The sequence below is a fragment of the Charadrius vociferus genome, unplaced genomic scaffold, assembly GCF_000708025.1.
Source record: "Charadrius vociferus isolate BGI_N301 unplaced genomic scaffold, ASM70802v2 scaffold1044, whole genome shotgun sequence".
NCBI lineage: Eukaryota > Metazoa > Chordata > Aves > Charadriiformes > Charadriidae > Charadrius > Charadrius vociferus.
Window position 1 is genome coordinate 1,399,057 of NW_009648254.1, and position 19,860 is coordinate 1,418,916.

The following is a 19,860-nucleotide window of genomic DNA, read 5'->3' on the forward strand; positions in this document are numbered from 1 at the left end:
GTGTGACAGATAATCGAGTAAGGGCACAAGGGGAGCAAAGAAATTTAGTGGTGAGACAGCCCTAAAAAAGAGAAATTTGGTCGGATTATAGCTTATCGTGAATGTTTTTTCAGATATTAGAGCACATCACTTTAAAAAACTAAAATGACGATTCACAAACTTGAAATAATGGATGAAAACTCACAAGTTTGCGCATCAGCTTTCCCTCTGAGTTGCCCTCGTTGGCTTTGGTACCTCTCCTTGTGCCCTACAGTGCTCTCCATCCCACAGCCCCCTCTGCAGCTGTGTATCTGGGGATACCACGAGGAAAAAAGGATTGAGTGAACTTTAACTTGAGGTTTGTCTGGGCAGGGACACTTGGGACAGCTGACACTGTTCAATAAGAGATGTAATATTAAAAATATGTTTAAAACCTGGTGTGGATGTTTGGCTTAATCTAACATGAGTAGAGTGCACTTTTATTCCCCATTGAGTTCCTGGATTCACACTCCCGGATACTTTAGACTATCTTTTCCATCTGTGTGGGTTTTTTTCACAGGAAAACCGTGCTTTAATGACTGCGATGTCATTAATGGGACGCTTAATGGTGCCGTATCTCTTGGGCAGCAGACGGGCGATTCGGTTGGTGCCGTTGGCTTTTTGGAGTTGTTTTGTTTGAGTCCCGGAGGTCGTGTGTCTCCTCTGGTTCCGAGGGAGTTAACTAACTGTGATCTGCAAGAAGGCTGGCACGGATCACGCACTGTGCACAAACAAGGGTGGTTTGTCATGGCGAGTGTCGCACAAAAGGAGCCGTGGTTATTGCTGCCGAGTCCCAAACAGTCGCAGGGAATTAGCGTTTCGCAGAGGCGTGAAGAAAGCCGACTCTAGGGAAACCCCATTCCTGAACTTCTTGAAGAATTAATGCAGGGTAGTGTAAAACTCTTAAAAATAGATACTTTTTTCCGAAATTGTAAACTACTGTCTTCAGACCAGCCATCGTCAGTTTGATGTGGGACCATGGATCCAAGGGACCACGAGTCCAGGGGAGGCTCCGGAGATGCTGGAAGGGCTGGAGCCCCTCTGCTGGGAGGACAGGCTGGGAGAGGTGGGGGGGTTCAGCCTGGAGAAGAGAAGGCGAAAAAGGGGAGACCTCAGAGCCCCTTCCAGTGCCTAAAGGGGCTCCGGGAGAGCTGGGGGGGACTTTTGACAAGGGCACGGAGTGATAGGATGAGGGGGAATGGCTTCAAACTGGAAGAGGTGGGATTGAGATTAAATATTAGGAAGAAATTGTTCACTTTGAGGGCGGAGAGCCCATGGGGCAGGTTGCCCCGAGAAGCTGTGGCTGCCCCATCCCTGGAGGGGTTCAAGGCCAGGTTGGACGGGGCTTGGAGCAACCTGGGCTGGGGGGAGGTGGCCCTGCCCAGGGCAGGGGGTTGGAAGGAGATGGTCTTTAAGGTCCCTTCTAACTCTAACCATTCTATGGGCTGCAATTCATCGCTGTGGAGCCGGGCTGAGCCATTTCCCAAGGATTCGGTCCGTCGTACATGTGTGGACTGAAGGGTCGTGGTAGCTTTTCAAATTGATAAATGGTTGCAAGGATTTTGGAGGAAATGGTATTTTGTCCTTGGGCTGAGGATGGTGCACATAACCAGGCACCTTCCTGTATGTAGACTTTGCCAACTGATTTTAAATAACTAAAAGTGGATTTGTAATGAGAAACGACATGTGATGATTAACGCTTAAATGGAGTGAATATGGTTTATCATAGTTAATAATGGTTTATATTCGTTCTAGGTTTTTAAGGATTTTCTGTGTAGAGCTTAAGTCTTTGGGTTTTGGCTTTCTGTAAACCAAAACTGTATGTTGAACTGCTGACTGGCACCTAGCGAAGTTCTCTAATTTCTCTGATGTAGCAAAGCTGTCAGGGCAACATCATCCGTTAGGCTGTTGTTTTTAAAACTAAAATAAATCAGAGCTCTGGGATGTGGTACAAGGTAAGAGAATTTTTGGAGTGGGTCCTTCTGTCTTCCTTACAAGACTGTTCTATCTGACGATCATCTCGGCAGCAAAGCATCAAAAACTAACAAAGCATCAAAAACTTCTGTGTGCTTTCGGCGTGGAATTGCTGCGCTTGTATATAAGAAAGCGTTCAGCTGTGTGCTGATGTGGTGCGTGAATCCGCCGGCTGACCCTGTAACTCGGCTTTTGCATAACAATCTCTTCTACAAATATAAATTAGGCAACTGGACGGTATCCTTTTTACAAACGCAGAAGTCAAAGCACAAAAGTTATGGTATGCTTGTAATGATTTACCCCTGGAAACTTAGAATGTAGCCCTAAAGCAGTAGAAAATACCTGCTTATTAATCTAGCAGTAAGAACCTGAGGGAGTATTTATATCCATCTGTGAAGGCACTTTTTAACTAGGACACCTAAGATTTCACTGGGGGAAACCATCTGCCTGGATCACAGTTTATGGCAAATATTTTTCCAGTTGTTTGAGCACACAGAATCTGCCTGGTAGTTTTATTTCCCTTCGAACGCGTTCACAGAGACGCTGCTCAAAGGCATCCATCCCATTCTTCATTTGCTCTGTTCTGCTTTAGGTATTTTTGGCATGTGTAGCGTAGAAGATTTAACGTGAGATTCTTCCAGCATCCTGGGATGCTGAAGTCTGTTCCGGTGCAATGCAAAGGGAATATAAACCAAGTTTGTTGGGGATTTGACACTGTATAACGTAAAAACTAGATGTGAGAATGCTTTCCGCTATTTAAAATGGGCAGGTTAGGATTGTCACCGTTACAGGACAAGCTGTGAGAGGTTTTCCAGACCTCATCAGCTGCACGGTGCGGTGTGTTTGGGCTCGGGGAGTGCTGACGCTGGGAGTGGGTGCTTGAGTTCAGGTTCAGAAAGGCGAAAGTGGAGAGGCAACGTGGTACTTTGTCGGGTGTAAGAGGTAGCTGTGAAATTTCTGTACAGGTAATTTAGTAGGTTAAATTCATTTAGTTGATGGAAGAACATGCTGTGAGTTGAGCGTTTTCCTTCCTTTGCGCAAACAGCGTAGTCGCGTGTGTGTGTGTATGTACGTATAACCTCGGTTGAACTGCTGAATAACTAAACTGGAAAATCTCTTGTTTCTAATTGATTTGTTTTCCTGTGTTGCAGAGCCTAGCCCAGCTAGAGAACCTGTGCAAGCAGCTGTATGAGACCACAGACACTGCGACACGGCTCCAGGCAGAGAAAGCCTTGGTTGAATTCACCAACAGTCCAGACTGCCTGAGCAAGTGCCAGCTTCTTCTAGAAAGAGGGAGTGTATGTAAAACAATATAATTGTCCAAAATGGATCTTGGTATTTTGGGCATTGATAAGGGAAATAGCCCCGAGGTCTGGTATGTAGTGTTGACATTGCATACCCAGTACGCTCTCACGTATCTCAGTTTGTGGGCAGCCTGTGCCAAAAAAAGCATTGGCGCTGATGGCTAATTATGCTGCTGCAGTGGGTACTACAAACGCTTGTCAATTCTGATGTCTTGTGGGCCTGGCTGCATTCTTCGCAGGCTACCACCCAGACACGTCGAGCTTTAAGTTGAAAACATTATTATGGCAGTGGTATTTCGTAGACTGTGGGAACCAGTGCCCTCTCTGTGGGCTTTGGGGAGAAAATGGTGTGTGCGCAGGGGTTCGTATGGGCTAAAACCAGCAGTGTTTCTTCTGGAATGTTTCCTTGGAAAATTGCCCTTGCTATAGTGTTGTCTTAATAATCCAGCAGTTTGAAATAGGGAAAATTAGATCATGTGCTTTAGAATTAGTGTTACAGAAAGGATGTAAAATATGGCAGCGGTAAATCCTGCCTGACTTTTTTAGCTTTCTTCTTTTTTAAGTGGCCATTTGGTTTTTACTTCGTATCGGCACAAATAATGTTTAAAATGGCTTTGCCACGTGATCTTGCAAGATTTGGCTTTTGGCAGAATCCAGCTTTCGTATCTATCAGATTGGAGCCTTGTTCACAAAAATAGGAAACATTAAACAGCCTCTTGTAAAGAGTAAGTCCTCCAGGAGGAGGAGGAGGTGGTGAAGGGAGAGGGAGAAGAGTGACGCTTAACAGGCTCAGCAAACTTACGCAAAGCAAGTTATTTAACTTTTTGTTAAATTTGAAGTCCAGGGAGTTCAAAACAAACTGATTTGAAGCTGATGGAAACTAGTAACTGGTTTACCTGAGGAGAAATAATTGGGGTTTTTTAAATAAAATTCCTAAAGCCCGGTTGCGTTCTCTACGTGTGATCCATTGCCTCTCTGACCCTTGCTGGAGAGTTGTGGGGCTTTTTGTTCAGTTTGGGATCTGACTCACTTTATAGCCGACTCTCCTTGGGAATGTTGGAATAAATAGCTTTCCTGCGTCTTGGATACTAAGCTTTCCACTGCACTATATATTACAGAAATTAGCATGCAAAATGCTTGTCATTTCCCTGGCTGTAATTTATGGAATTGGGTGCAGCCAGAGGTTTTAGGTGGTTGAATGCCATCATTTGTGTCCCTGAATTAGATTACAGTTCAGTGATCTGTATGCTGTTCTGTAAGAAAAAAATTTAACCTGCGGTTAGTAATAAAGTGGAAGTTGTAAGTGCTTCTTAATGTATAGTAACGTACTCCTGTGGCTCAGAGGGCTAATTGTCTTTTTCAGGCATGGTGTTTAAGGTAACTTCATGCAGTTTGACTATGTTTGCGGTTTTACTCCTGCCTTCAGAGGTGGTTCCGTTGTCTTCTGCTCTTTAAAAGCTTTTCCTTTCTTCCTTAAACACTTTCTTCAAGTATCTGGTTTACTTTAGTGTCCCAAAAACCATGGAATAAATGCTATGTAGAGTATTTAGACTTACCAATTAAATTAATGCTTTAAACTCAAATTTCCAGAGAGCAATTAGCTTAAAATCCAGCATTGCTGCTTGATCTTCTGCGGTGTGCGGTAAACTTCTGCTTATGTTTTGGTTGTTTTTTCCTTACAGTCATCCTACTCCCAGTTATTGGCAGCTACATGCCTTACAAAACTCGTGTCACGCACAAACAACCCTTTACCGTTGGAACAACGAATAGATATTCGTAAGTACAAGATTTGATTTTTCTAACCAAACTAATGTGAACGTTTGTCATGCGGACTTTCATCCACGGCTGGGAGGTTTTCTGCAAGCTACTATGCTTATCCTAAGGTACAGGATGCCCAAAAGGCGAGGAAAAGTTTCTCTTAGATGGCACCTTCACCTATATCGTTAGCTAACAGAGTTGAAGGCTAAATATACGGATTTTTTTCCAGGTGGAAGCGAACGACAACTCTGTGGTCTTGTGAATAAATGAGTTGCATTTGATAAATTTTTCGGGGGGAGTGTAAAATACGCATGGCGCTTGCCTCTTTTGAGGACATGCTTTCAAAACTGAAAATCCTTTATGGCTCTCTGAAATATCATTGAGAGTATCTCCTAAGGGAGCAGTCAGTCTGTGACAGTGCTCTTTCCTGGAGAAAGGCTGATACTTCCTTTCCTCCGAGGAAGGAGTCTGAATGCCATTCAGTCCGCTTTCTTTTTTACAAATGATGCGGTAGCTGATCATCCCCGAGGAAAGGTCTTGAAATATTTTCAGCTTTTCTTGCTATTTCCGTGTGCTGACAGAGGCTTGGACTTAATCTGATAGTACAAAACAAGTTAGGCTTGTGGGGAGGAACTCTCGCCAGTCTCTAACCGCTTTCCAGATCTGTTCCACAGGTTTAGTATGTTAAAGGCACGAGTAGAAGGTCAACATTTGTATCTAACCCACTACTGTGCTGATTTTATTATTTTTTTTTCTGTTAAACATCTTTCAAAAAGATGCTTTTTCCTATCAGTGTTACCATCTCGGCTCCATCTGCCGGGATTTTGTCTACAGATACACCTCCTCTTCTCTGTGTTTCAGGGAACTATGTGCTCAACTACCTTGCCACTCGGCCAAAGTTGGCAACGTTTGTCACACAAGCACTAATCCAGTTATATGCGAGGATCACAAAGTTGGGCTGGTTTGACTGTCAGAAGGATGAATATGTCTTCAGGAACGTGATCACAGATGTCACAAGGTTTTTACAGGTCAGATTTGTTGATGAAGATGAATGCACACCATGTGGGATTTGGAAGTCCGTGCGTTTTTAGTTGTTGTTTTGCACCTTAGTGTCATCTGTCCAGTCTTCCATCGGTGCGTTTGTTGATTGAATAGTGACTACCAAGGCTAAGCAGCTCACAACCGGCAGGATGGATCAGTTTTTTTTATAATTTAAAGTTTGGCAGGGCAGGGATTCATTTCTGGAAACTGCTGCCGTTAGTATTCGATGGTAAGACAAGTCTCTTGGTGTTCCAGTTGCACAATTCTTCTTTCAAGCTCCCAAGCTTAAATACGCCGTGCTGATTAGTGCAAAACGGTAAACGCGTGTGGGTATTGTCTACGAGGGAAATATGTGCTGTGCTTCACTTGCTTTCATTCTCTGCATGGGTGATACAGCCATGGAAGTCACGTTTGATATTTAACTGAGTTATCATAACAAAACGTAGCTTAAAGCTAGCCCGTTCCACAAACGTTATTGTTAACAGTTTTCTTTAGAAGTCCTGACTTGTTTCATAAATGTACGTGCTGTCACCGCGGTATAGGGTTTCGTTCCAACCCAAAAGACTGCATAGGTAGAAGGTTGCGTTTTTATCAACAGCTCTCTCCAAACTGAAACTTCCTCCCAGAGAGATCAGTAGATCCTGTAACACTATGAATGCTGACTGACTTGCTCTGAAATTTGTCTCAAAATCAAAAGTTGGAGGAAGACAATAGAAGAGATCAAAATGACCAGAAATCCTTCCCAGTGTGGAAGAGGAGATGTAACGTGTACAAGCCTTTAATTCTGGAGTGGTGGAGTGTGGGCATTCAGAAAATAGGCTAACTACTATTATTTTAGGCATTTACAGATGTCTGAAATGAAGTAGGATCTAGAAAATGTTAAGTAATTTAAAGATCACGTTCCCTTCTGGGCTGGTAACTCTGTCCCAAATAGTTTGCAGGTGCTCTTAGGTGAAATTATCAGAGCTAGGTCCTTCTGCTGGCTCATGGCATCGGGAATGTGTGCTTTTTAATCAGGAACTTAATTAAATGGTGCGAGTATCTGCTTGCTGTGTTCAGTTTGAGATGGTCTGTTCCCGTTTGCTCGAGTTACCTGTTCTGGCTGCTAAAGTGTACAGGAGGCTGCAGGTTTTCCAGTGGCTTCTGTCTAGATGTTATCATGTAAATACTGAGCCTGTCATGAAGAGATGGCTCCAGTAAAGAAGCGGCCGAGGTCCCGAGCCTAAATACGCTTGAATTTCTCTACTGCAGATGAGTTCAGTCTTTGAAGCTGGAGATTTGTGCAGAAGGTGCTAACCAAGGTGGAGCTAGGAAAAAGGCAACATTTATCAGTTGCAGCACAGAAAGTGGGGCAAAGGAACAATACAGGTCGTTTCTCTTAAATCATTTGATAAATGGATTACCGTTCCTAGTGAAGAGGTATCTGTAACGGACTTATTTCACAATTGGCCCCTTGTTGGCAGTCTCAAGTGCAGCCAGAGGCTGAACAGGCTGTGAAGAATGGACTGCCTTCACGGGGAGATAGCCTGTCCTTCTTGGCAGGAGGGCCCCGGGGCCGGTGTGCGGAGAAACTTGGTCAGCTGCTACTCATGTTGTTCAGGGTCTGTAGTTTTAAAAGAGGCAGAGTTTTCATCTGGCAACTTTAATACTCGTTCTGATGTTGCAGGAATTTCTGCCTGCTTTACCGCGGCCTCTGTTAAAATTAAACAAACTGATTTAAGAAAAAAGTAAAATCGAAAGAAGTCTGTTCAGAGTTAGGGCATAACACAAAAATGTTGATTAAATTATTAAATAAAAGGAGCCTATTTTGATTAGCTCGCCTTACCAAACTCTTTAGAATGCTTTGCGTTGTTAAACGACATCAAGTATTGTAAAAGCACATTTTACATTCTGTGCTTGGTATCGCTCACGGGCTTTTTTCCAGTTGCAACACTACAAAGGTAAAGCTTTTCTAGACAAACACGTCTAGAAGTCTTCCAAGCAGAAAGGCCTTTGAATGACCGTGAAGCTTAATAGAAACATCCTGGCACCGCTAACTGCTTTCCCTGTCCCCCTTTCCTTCCTCAGGATAGTGTAGAGCACTGCATCATAGGAGTGACAATCCTGTCCCAACTAACTAATGAAATTAATCAAGTAAGTGCTACAGCCTTCCTCAGTGAAGTAAGTGTCCAATTTTCTCATTCATATTGTGTCCTGCTGTGTGTCTGTGCATTGTTTGGGGTTTTTTGCTTGTTTGGTTTGGTTTTTTTTTTGGGTGTGTGGGGGGGTGTTGCGTGGTGGGTGTGGTTTTTCCTTCTTTTTTTTTTTTATTATTTTTACACAGTCATGTGCTTTTCTGGTAAGATGCTGAAACGCCCTTGTCCTGAGGAATTGTTTTGTTTCACTGGCATCTTCCATCTTCTTTCATATTTTGATTTAATTTTCTGAGATGAAAAAGGCAAGAGGAATGCTAAGCAACCAGCCGAGCCTACCTAGCGAGGGCAGAGCCCCGAGGGTGAGGACATCCCTGGCACCTTCTGCTGTCCGTCCCTCTGCGTGGTTTCAGCTTACAGCATTCCTGTGCCAAGAAGCGAATGGAGCATGCCCTCCGCCGTATTGACCGGGGAGATCAAACAAAGAGGATTTCTCAAATTGCGTAGATTTTTAAAGCGTCCTTTTCATTCCGTACTAAATTTCGTAGTGTTCCCAGCAGGGAGTTCTCAAATTCTGCCGGTTTATCGGGGCTGAGTGCCTTGTGCCTTACATAGCCCTGGCCCCCAGTGACCAGCAGGAGAAGCAATGGGCACACCAAGTCCATGGTGCTCTGGCATGGCACGCAGTCGTGCCTGCTGCAGCAAGGTGTTGATGCAGAAGTCCTTCCAGGTTAGTTAGTTCAGTGGGTTGTAGAGCCCTCTGACGTTATGCTGCCTCTCGGTATTTATGTTGAAAGCCGGAACAAGTGGCTTTACTTGGTGCCATCCAAACTTGCATCCTTTTCCTAATCGGTCAGGCAGACTTTGCTGTAGCACCATTGATGGCTACCACTGTCCTAAGGCAGCGTGAGAGTTCCCATGTGTATAAATGTCTCTGATTTGGTAAGAGGACTTGGAATAACTAAGTTGGTTTGATTTTTATATCTTGCTTAGGAAACTAACCTTTCCTTTTTGCTGGTATATTGACTAATCCAGGCACTGGAACAGAGATTCTTGAGTGGGATTTGAAGGATGATCACAAATTGTTTTCAGAACTGGAAACGGAGGAGAAGGTTTTGTCCTGGCCAGGGCAAAGCACCGATTTCTTCTGGTGGACTTGATGAAGTTCAGCACTTCTGAACTTCCCGAGCCCTGTGCTGTAATCCGAAGGGCTTCTGTATCCATTTCAGACCCCAAATTCACTTGGATTCTTCAAGCCTGGCCTGATCCGTAAATCCTAACCCATAGTTCTCTTCCGAACTCCTGAGCCATGTCTCGTTACGGTTACCGCTTCCTTGCCCAGACTTTTGCACAATCCTAACTCCATCTCCACAGAGGGCTGGTCCTTCACTTCACTTGCATGAAGGACGCAAGCAAATCTGTGTACCTCTCTAAATTAGTACGTGTCTGTCCGCATCTTCGTGCCGGGCTGCAGCTTCTGCTGGCGGGAGAATGGTCAGGACAGAAACTATCACCCGTCCCAGTTCCAGAGTCTCTACAGCTTGATACTAAAATAAGCAACGAAGTTAAACACTTTAATCAAAAATCTCTTCCTGATATCTTGGGTATTAAGTCTGCCTCAGTTTACTACTCATTCCTAAATTTGCTTTGCGTCAGCAATTGCACAGGGCTGGAGTCAGTGACTCATCTTGGAAAGTCTAAAACTGCCATTATTTGCAAAATAATAAATCTGCCAACGTGCCCACTCATCGCAGTGGGGTCAAGTGCATGTATGTAGCAAAAAACCACCCAGAACCCCCTTCTGGGGCTTCTCTTCAGGCTTTTTTTAATAACTATTTAAACTTCCAACGACGTTGCACGAGAGCCGAAGTTTCTAGAGCTGTGTTTGCTAAAGCCTTTGTTCCAAAAGCTCACAGTACAAATAAAATAGACTGCTAGTAACTGTTTTGAAGTATCAGTTTTCATCCTGTAAGTACTGCACAGGCTTGCCCGGAGGTACCGAGTATCCACTGGATTGTAGGAGTTCACTGATTTAAGCCACCTGACCTCGTAGTGACAAAAAAGGAAATGCTCATTTGCCACAAGCCCAGAAATACATCAGATTCATAATAACCATGGAAAGAGTAAATAATGCTCATTTTCTTAAAGACCCTGAATTCTACTAGCATGAGCTGAGGAACGATAGTTCAGTTGTTCGAGCACCTGAGAAATTTAAGTCCAGTTCTGATCTGCCACCGACTACCGGGTGATGCAGGGCTTCTCTTTCTCGCCTATAATATACGAGACAAGAGCGTTGGCATCATCCATGGGGTCATTGTGAAGGTTAGTACGCTGAATTGAGGTCTGCAGTGGTTAGATCTGTACTGGTTCCTGCAATACGGAGTCTAGTTGGAGGTGCAGAGTCTAGTTGGAGGTGCAGAGTCTAGTTGGAGGTTAGTAACAAGTGGTGTCCCTCAGGGGTCAGTACTGGGCCCAGTTTTGTTCAACACATTCATCAATGATCTGGATGAAGGGATAGAGTGTACCATCAGCAAGTTTGCTGATGACACAAAACTGGGAGGAGTGGCTGACACGCCAGAAGGCTGTGCTGCCTTACAGCGTGACCTCGCCAGGCTGGAGAGTTGGGCAGAAAGAAACCTTATGAAGTTCAACAAGGGTAAGTGTAGGGTACTGCACCTGGGGAGGAATAACCCCCTGCACCAGTACAGGTTGGGGGCTGACCTCCTGGAGAGCAGCTCTGTGGAGAGGGACCTGGGAGTCCTGGTGGACAACAGGATGACCATGAGCCAGCAATGTGCCCTGGCGGCCAAGAAGGCGAATGGCATCCTGGGGTGCATCAAGAAGAGTGTGGCCAGCAGGTCGAGGGAGGTCATCCTCCCCCTCTACTCTGCCCTGGTGAGACCGCATCTGGAGTACTGTGTCCAGTTCTGGGCTCCCCAGTTCAAGAAAGACAGGGAACTGCTGGAGAGGGTCCAGCAAAGGGCAACAAAGATGATTAGGGGACTGGAGCACCTTTCTTATGAGGAAAGGCTGAGGGACTTGGGTCTCTTTAGTCTAGAGAAAAGAAGACTGAGGGGGGATCTTATTAATACATACAAATACTTAACGGGAGGATGCCAGGGGGATGGGAGTAGTCTTTTTTCAGTGGCGCCCAGTGATAGGACGAGGGGTAATGGGCATAAACTTGAACATAGGAAGTTCCATCTTAACATGAGAAGGAACTTCTTTACTTTGAGGGTAGTGGAGCACTGGCACAGGCTGCCCAGAGAGGTGGGGGAGTCTCCCACTCTGGAGACATTCAAAACCCGCCTGGACGCTGTCCTGTGCAACGTGCTGTAGGTGACCCTGCTCTGGCAGGGGGGTTGGACTAGATGATCTCCAGAGGTCCCTTCCAACCCTAACAATTCTGTGAATTCTGTGAATACGGGATGAGATACGTGCATATTTAAGGTTAAAAGAGGTATAGTAACAAAAGCATAAAAGAAACGGAGATTCAAGTTGTGTGCCTCTGCGCGGGGCTGCAGTGAGGCTCCATCTCGGATGCGCTGTGATAACCAGCTGCCCATCAAATAACACATCCCGGGCAAGAGGAATTTTGCCAGCCAGCGTTCCAATAAGTGGCAAAGATGTGAAGTGTCACGTCACTTTTCTTCCCTTCCTAGAAAGTACTCTGCAAAGCGACGTAACCCGCGCTGCCGTTCGCCCGTGCTAGAGCGCGTTGGTTGAATCAGTTGGAGACACTTATCCAGTATAAAGCAATATGTGTGTATTTGCCTCTTAGGTCGTCTGTCAGCTTCTTATTCTGATACAGTGAGAGATCCAGAACTGGAGTTTGTAACAGATACAGCAAAGTTCAAACTGGCTGTCACTGGTTAACTCTCCTTCTAGTTTTCTTCTCATCTGCGCAGGTTCAGGAGGGGAATTATAATTGCTGGTAGTTGACCATGTGTCTGCCCAGCGGCTTCAGGTAGGATTTAACTCCTTAGGAGTTCGGAGCACTTTAGAAAGCAGCGTTGACGTTTCTAAAATGACTGAAGCGCTGTTGAAAATAACTGCTGTTGATCCTGCTTTGGAAGAGATTTAAATGAACTTGAGAGTAACCCCAACCCTGCTTCCTGGCAGGGCTCCGGTGAGACTGCATTTGTAAGTATTGTAGGTGGAAAGTCCTGTCATCAGCCGGCACGACGGTTTTATCTGCGGAAGAGACACTGTTCTGCGGTAGCAGCACATACTGCAGCGGCAGTGCATCCCCCGGGTTTCCCCAGCCGGTGTAACGTTGCTCTGGGGAGGGAAACCTTGATGTCCCGCTGCACAACAGGGTTCCTCCAGGTTCTGCTGCTCTCGTTCCACCTCTGCCCATCAGTCCTAAGCACTGGTTTTCTCTCTGCTCAGGCGGATACTACTCATCCACTGACCAAGCACAGGAAGATAGCCTCGTCCTTCCGAGATTCATCCTTGTTTGATATTTTCACGCTGTCATGCAATTTACTGAAACAGGTAAGGAAACCGTCGGTTGTCATCTCTCTCGGGGCTGTATGTTGTGGCAACAGACTTTGGGCTGAAGTTGCCTCTGATGTAACTCTCCTGGAATGAGTGCTTTTGTTCTAAAAGCTGTGTTCTGGATTTGTGTTTCAGAAAAGCTTTGACTTAGGTTTGTATTAAGGAGAGGCAAAAAAAGAAAAAAAAAAAAAAAGAATGACACATACAGCAATATAACTCTTTTCAACAATCTTGATTGAATGCCTGTGCCTGGACCATGAGGCTCAGGTTAAACTTTCCTGTCTTAAAGCATCAGGAAAGAGATATTTTTATTTTACATTTTAAATATCAGACTGTCTTGTGTTCTCCAGGTTTTTATTTTGTGCTAATTACCACATGTGAGTTAACTTGCTTTAAAAATACTTACCTTGGGACAAGGCAGCAATGCTGTGCTCGTAGGGTTGGCTTTTATCCTGAAGAAAATTCTTGATTCTGTATCAGGTTCCTTTTCTAAAAAACTAATCTGGAGTCTGATGGTGCCTTCAAGGATAGCCCTTTAGGAGAAAGTCTGCCCCAATAAACTGAGCAGCAGCAGCACAGATTTGATTAGGTTAACTTTTATCCTTCCAGCTGAGTGAAGTGTCAAAGTTGACAAATAGCACAAAGAGTGGAAAAGAAATTTTATTTTAAAGATATTTCAAAATGAGCAGCTCTGGTTCTGTCAGTAATAAAGGTGGGTACGTGGGTGTAGTTTGATCTTTTTTTCTCCTCCTGCTTTCTAAAGGAAGCAAGATTTGTACAATTATGCTAGTCTTCCTTTCCCATGCACCCATCCTCCTGGACCACAACAGCTCTGGTAGCTTTTGAATTCGTTGGCTTCTTTCAGGGGCATTTGATGGTCAATTGGAGGTCTCAGAAATCAAAGGATTCCTCCAGTTTTGTGAAAAGAGGAGGTGCAGGTGGGGAGGTGCAGGCAGGACAGGGTCCTTATAACTGCTCAGACTCGTTGGGGAAATTTCAGCAAGCGCTGGTACTCAGCCCGGAGGCGTAACCCGGAGCGCGTTAACCGGCTGTCCCCAGGACTGCGCTCTTACTGCTGCCCTGTCCGTGGAGCTCTGGCTGAGCTGCTGCCCACGCTACTGCTGCTGCATGACCATGGGGACTTAAAGACTAGAAAGACACAGCTTGTCTCAGGAGGAAGCCTCTGGTTTTCTTCCCTAGCTCCTAATCATCTCGCTTTTCTTTCTTGGGATGATGGGGTTTAAGACAGGCTGGAATGTTTTCTGTTGTCTCATGTGATGTCATTGTTTTCCTGTGATTAAGCACCTACTACCCAAGTTATGTCTTTTTTTTTTTTTGTCTAATAGTAGCTGTCTCAAGCTTCTGTATGTAAAGCAGAAGTTTCCAAGGTGATCCATTCGAGTGGGGAGGGTTGGGTTGCGAGAAACCAACCCTCAACGTCTGTATCCACATCTGTAAAACGGGGCATTTGGGCAGCCCCAGAAGAATGTGTCTTTGTGATACAGTTGAGAGAGTGAGGAAGACGTTCCGGCGACCACTGGCCTTGGCAGCATCAGCACCGTGTTATTTGCAATAGACTTAAGCTGGAAGAAGCTAGTTTTCTTTTAGTACAGAGCGATAATGCGGAGGATAGACAGGCTGTCCCTGGAGTACAGACCTGAGCGCTACATTTAAACTGCAGTGAAATGACGTAGCATTTCGTGTCCATCGCGTTCTTTGTGTTACTCGAGAGTGTCCATGTTTTCCCTTCCCATAGCAGAGCGTTGTAACTGGAGCACGGTTTATACAGATCATCTGTGCAAGAAAGGGGAATGCGCTCATTTCCATATGAGGGTTAGGTGGAGCAACAAGATTCCCTGCTGCTAAGTGCTTGTCAGGCAGAAAATGTATTCTTGTGTTTAACCTTAATAAGAACTTCCTTATCTCCAGGATCTCACAGCATAATTGCAAGCTGGCAAGCCTGGCTGCTTTTCTCCTGTGTGGTACAAGCCGAGTGAAAAAGAAAGCACTGTCTATTTATCCATCTTGTGTAAAGCATGTAAATACACACGCTGTCTGTGGAAGCGCTTGATGGCTGGGATTGGTGCTTGTGGCATGTCATCCTTATGATTGCGACACGCTGTTTAAAGTTGAATTACTGCCTCAAACTCAGCTGTCACCTTGATTATTTTTTTTTTTCCTTTTTACTTTTTTAATCCGATGTGTTTTATAGGCTTCTGGGAAGAACCTGAATCTGAATGATGAAAGCCAGCATGGTCTGCTCATGCAGCTTCTTAAGCTCACGCATAATTGCCTGAACTTTGATTTCATTGGCACATCGACAGACGAGTCCTCAGATGATCTTTGCACTGTGCAGATCCCAACCAGTTGGAGATCAGGTAATCTTGCTGGAGGAAGAGGGCTCATCTACCGCATACCAGCTGAAAGCATGGGCGACTTCCTAAAGCCCTCTCTGCGCTTAACAAATAAAACTTTTGCATGCAATGCCAGATGTAAATTCCAGCCTTTCCTTAGCGCGATTACAAATGTGACCTGCCCTTGGGTCGGCTGTCCTGAGCTATAAAAACACTCCTCTACCCTTTCGGTCTTACACCTGCCAATTCAAGAACCAGTAAGTTGGTTTTTTTAAAAAAATAAATAACAAATAGCTCAGCACCTGTCCTCAACATCCTTGCTGTTCTCACCCGTCATTTTGCAGGCAGTTTCACAGATCCCGTTCTTAAAATATTTTCCTGTAATTTTGTCTTAGTACCGAGTACCAGTGCGTTTGCTTTATTTCTGGGAAAGGCAATTGTGTAAAAATGTGAAATCGTTTGGAAATTTTCCTGTAGTGCGGTACTTCACGTGACGAGTACACGTGCCATTGTTGATAAGATAAGCGTTAGACCTATGGAAAGCAGTAAATGGAGCTGTTCTCAGTAAAATCCTCTATTCTGTTTCAGCATTCTTGGATTCTTCGACCCTTCAGTTGTTTTTTGATCTTTATCATTCCATCCCTCCTTCGTTTTCTCCTCTGGTAAGTTTAGTTTTATTCTCTTTACAGACTCCGCTACCAGAAGGTGTAGGATTTGTCTGGGAGACTTACTGTTGGTCAAAATGCCGCAGGCTGCCTTCAGACAGCTGCCTTTGCTGCGATGGCACTGCCCTGGGCTGTGGCGACAAAGGGGAGGTCGGTCCGGTGCAGCTGCCGATAATTTCAATGCATCTGCAGGTTTTGGATTGGACCTAAGAGCAGCTTGTTTGCTGGAAGTCTGACTACCGCTGCGTCCTTACGTAGCTTAGCGTCTGCCTGCTCGCTCTGCCAGTCAGCCCGTTTTGAGGGATGTAGCTCCTGTTATTTCCACTGTAGTGCTGAGTTGATCTTAAAACCGTACTGCGAGTAGGTAACAAGTCTTGGGAGCACAACCGAGGAATATAATTTCTCCTTCCACACTTTAAAACTAGGCCATGTCCCAGTTGGATGAAATGGCCAATAGCACAACTGAACTGAAAGTTGGGTTGTTTCTTCTTGAAAAAAGCTGCCTGCCAGGCATTTATCTATCGGATAAATATTTTTCATAATTAATGCTACAATGAAAACATGCCCTTTGGCTAGGGAGGGAAGGGTCCTTCAGAAGTACTTTTTCCGCTGGGACTCTCAGCACTGTTCATTATGTTGAAGGGTTACTTGCTAATTCTGAATTTAGAGCCTCAAATATTCATGAGAGATTTTAACAGTGTGAGATTCTTTTTTTTTTTTTTGTTGTTACTGAATAGAAATCTGAAGCAATTACGCCTTTAATTGTCCTGCCTCTTTGATCAGGAAGCGTAAGCACCAGCAAGAATGAGAGACTTAGCAGCTGAGCCCGTAGTCCTTACACTGGTCAGAGGGGATGGGGACTGCAGGGTGGTACTCAGAGCTGACTGCTGCTGCTCTTCCAAACCCTCCTCACCAGCCTGCTACTACGGCACCTGCAGCTTGGGAATTTACTCTCCCATTTAAATTTCAGAGATTTGGGTTAAAACCATTTTTTTTTTATTTTTTCTTTCTTGCCAGTCTTCCATCTTCTGCGCTACTTCTCCAAGTCTGTGTAATGTTTACCAGCTTTCCCAGGCAGTCCTAGTGTATTTTCAGTCTTACGTGATCTGTGTTCTCCATCTGAAGAAATCCCAGCATTTTTGCGAGCAGAGTTTGGAACGCATCTTTCACTGTCAGGATGGAGATGTTGTTCCTTTGGGAGATGGGGTTTTTATCCCTGCTGTAATTTGCTTCTACACTTTGACATAGACTACGCAGAATTGCAAAGATGATGGCTGTAGTCTCAAATCCTCTTTTGAAGTGAAGGAGCTGTTGTGTAGCATGCAAAGGAGCATCAGGCTTAAATGATTTGTTGCGTCGTGAAAAGGAAACGTGCTGTTCATTTTATTGTTCTAATCCCTCCCTTTCTGGTTATTCTCTTTGCCCCCTTTAGGTTTTATCCTGCTTAGTGCAGATAGCCTCTGTACGCAGATCCCTCTTCAACAATGCGGAAAGAGCAAAGTTTTTATCTCATCTCGTTGATGGAGTTAAACGAATACTGGAAAACCCACAGGTGAGTATTTCAGATGCAGTCAGTGGAATTGTGTCTCTGCTTCCTCTGCATCAAATTTCTTTGCCAAAAATACTTTCTAATGTCCCACTTGTGGCACTGGGGAGAGGGGAGCAACATCTTGCTGCTCTCTTCCTTTTCCTACCGTTCCACCATAAATCTGCGCCTCTTGTAGCTGGCTTCCATGTGTTGTGGAGCAGTGCTGTTTCTCAATTCTTCTCCTCTTTTTCTCCTCTCAGAGTCTGTCAGACCCAAATAACTACCATGAGTTCTGCCGATTGCTGGCCCGATTGAAAAGCAATTACCAGCTGGGAGAGCTGGTGAAGGTGGAGAACTACCCCGAGGTCATCCGACTCATTGCCAACTTCACCGTGACCAGCCTGCAGGTACAAAGTGGTTTTACTTACCCTCGATGGGTGTTTATGCCCCTTTTCTTCTCTTGAAACAAAATTATAACCCTCTTGTCTGTTCTTTGCCCCTTAATTTGCTGTATGTTATTTTTACCAAAAACCCCTGCAGACTCTGTGACAGAATCCTGCAGTGTAGCATTGATGATTCTGTGAATTCCTACTGAATGGAACAGGAGCAGTATGTGGGGGAAGGCAGGGTTGCTATGCCTCCAGAGTCTTTCCATGTCCTAGCAGGGGGATAAAAAAACCACCTTGTTAAATAAGGCTTATTTTTAGAATTATGTATCACTTCACTATTAAAATGCAGTTGCGAGGATTGCTAGTAATATGAATATCATGCCATGTTCCCAACCAGTTTTCCACTGGTACACAGCTTGTAACTATACCCGTGCATAGAATACGGTTAAAAAATTTGTATAGCTTACATAATGCCTCTGTTAAATTTTTATATTTATCTGGAAAACAGCTTTAAACTGCACATTCTGTTTGGGGAGCTGTCTGCAGCGTGCTATAGTATGAGCTCGGCAGTAGTTTGGGACCAAAGGCTTTGGCTCAGCTACGCAGCCAATAATATAAAACAATATAAATACAAGTACACGTGGCATGTATATATACATATATACATAATATAAAAAAATAACTTGGGATTATCTTTCAGTCTTTACTGAATGCTGATAATGCCCACTGAATTCAGGTGTGAACTGAAAATCATTGTTAAAATTGGCAACCGGATCATTAAAGCGCTTCTGCGTTGCCGTATCTAGTGCTACATGAGTCAAAATAATATGGGTGAAACAATCAAGGCCATAACTCGCTGGTTTCCTTTCCTCTTCTTTCTCTTGGCTCCTGGTAGCACTGGGAGTTTGCGCCGAACAGCGTTCACTATCTCCTAAGCTTGTGGCAGCGGCTGGCTGCATCAGTGCCCTACGTTAAAGCCACCGAGCCTCACATGCTCGAAACGTACACGCCAGAAGTCACAAAAGCTTACATCACGTCCAGGCTGGAATCTGTGCACATCATACTGAGGTAAGGAAAGCAGAGAGATGGCAGCGCTCCGGCTTGGCACCGGAGTCTACCGCAGAAGGCTCTAGCCTGTATGTCTTCCGAGTTTGCTTTTTAAAATGGCCACGACAGCGGGAAGTTTGGTGAGTCACCGAAGGATTTCTAAGGGAGGCTTACCTAAATCGCATATTCTGTCTCATATAAAAAAGAGATTATTTTTTTTTTACACTGGGTTTGGGTTTTTTTTTTTAGACCTTGCTCACTCTCAAATGGCTGAGATCGACCTGAGTGGTCTCCGACACGTTATGGGTAGAATTCATTTTACCTGGCATCATATAGGACGAGGGGTAATGGGCATAAACTTGAACATAGGAAGTTCCATCTTAACATGAGAAGGAACTTCTTTACTTTGAGGGTAGTGGAGCACTGGAACAGGCTGCCCAGAGAGGTGGTGGAGTCTCCCACTCTGGAGACATCCCAAACCCGCCTGGACGCTGTCCTGTGCAACGTGCTGTAGGTGACCCTGCTCTGGCAGGAGGGTTGGACTAGATGATCTCCAGAGGTCCCTTCCAACCCTCACCATTCTGTGATTCTGTGAATATATCCACAGCATACCATTTACACGCTGAATTGCCCTCGTAGCAGAGGTCAATAAGTATGCAAAGTGTGATTCACTTAATTTTTAGATCTCTGCTGTAGGATGGCACAAATTATATCCAAAAGTGTCCTTTTTTTTTTTCTTTTCTTCTTCCTTTGAGTGTAGGGGCAGCCTACAGGACTCTTTTGCAGTGCCTGAATTTGTGTGGGATGAATTCCACCTTATGTCTGTTTGTATTTGATGAAAACAAATGGTCAAATATAGAAAAATGATGCCTCTCCAGGAAGACTGATCAGCTTATCCCCTTTTTAGGTATCTAGCAATGCAAGGGAGGAACAGCAGGTTTAGCTAGTTGTGGAGTTTGCGATAAACTTAGTGTTGAGGTTAGTGTATTTAAAAGAAAAGGCAACTAAAACATTGAGAAAGATGGCAAGCTTTGTTATACAAAGACAACCAGACAGAGACCTTGTTCTTGACACTGTTCAAAGACCTGGATAAATGTTAAAGACGTAAGAAGAGCTTACTCATCCTGGGGCCTGATGGCCTTTCCACCTG

At 44.6% G+C, this 19,860-nt stretch overlaps 1 protein-coding gene across 1 annotated transcript in view; it reads left to right on the plus strand.

The window, feature by feature from the left end:
* Window positions 1-3,140: 3,140 nt before the first annotated feature.
* The window catches only part of XPO7 (exportin 7), a gene marked incomplete at its 5' end in the record, with an annotated part of 32,950 nt that continues 16,230 nt past the window's right edge, over window positions 3,141-19,860 (plus strand). Inside the window, 10 exons of the mRNA XM_009884350.1 lie at window positions 3,141-3,290; window positions 4,979-5,072; window positions 5,916-6,082; window positions 8,163-8,228; window positions 12,620-12,724; window positions 14,940-15,105; window positions 15,670-15,743; window positions 17,179-17,298; window positions 17,535-17,681; window positions 18,559-18,731. Coding sequence (XP_009882652.1) covers window positions 3,141-3,290; window positions 4,979-5,072; window positions 5,916-6,082; window positions 8,163-8,228; window positions 12,620-12,724; window positions 14,940-15,105; window positions 15,670-15,743; window positions 17,179-17,298; window positions 17,535-17,681; window positions 18,559-18,731 — 1,262 coding nt within the window. The remainder of the gene's footprint in view (window positions 3,291-4,978; window positions 5,073-5,915; window positions 6,083-8,162; window positions 8,229-12,619; window positions 12,725-14,939; window positions 15,106-15,669; window positions 15,744-17,178; window positions 17,299-17,534; window positions 17,682-18,558; window positions 18,732-19,860) is intronic.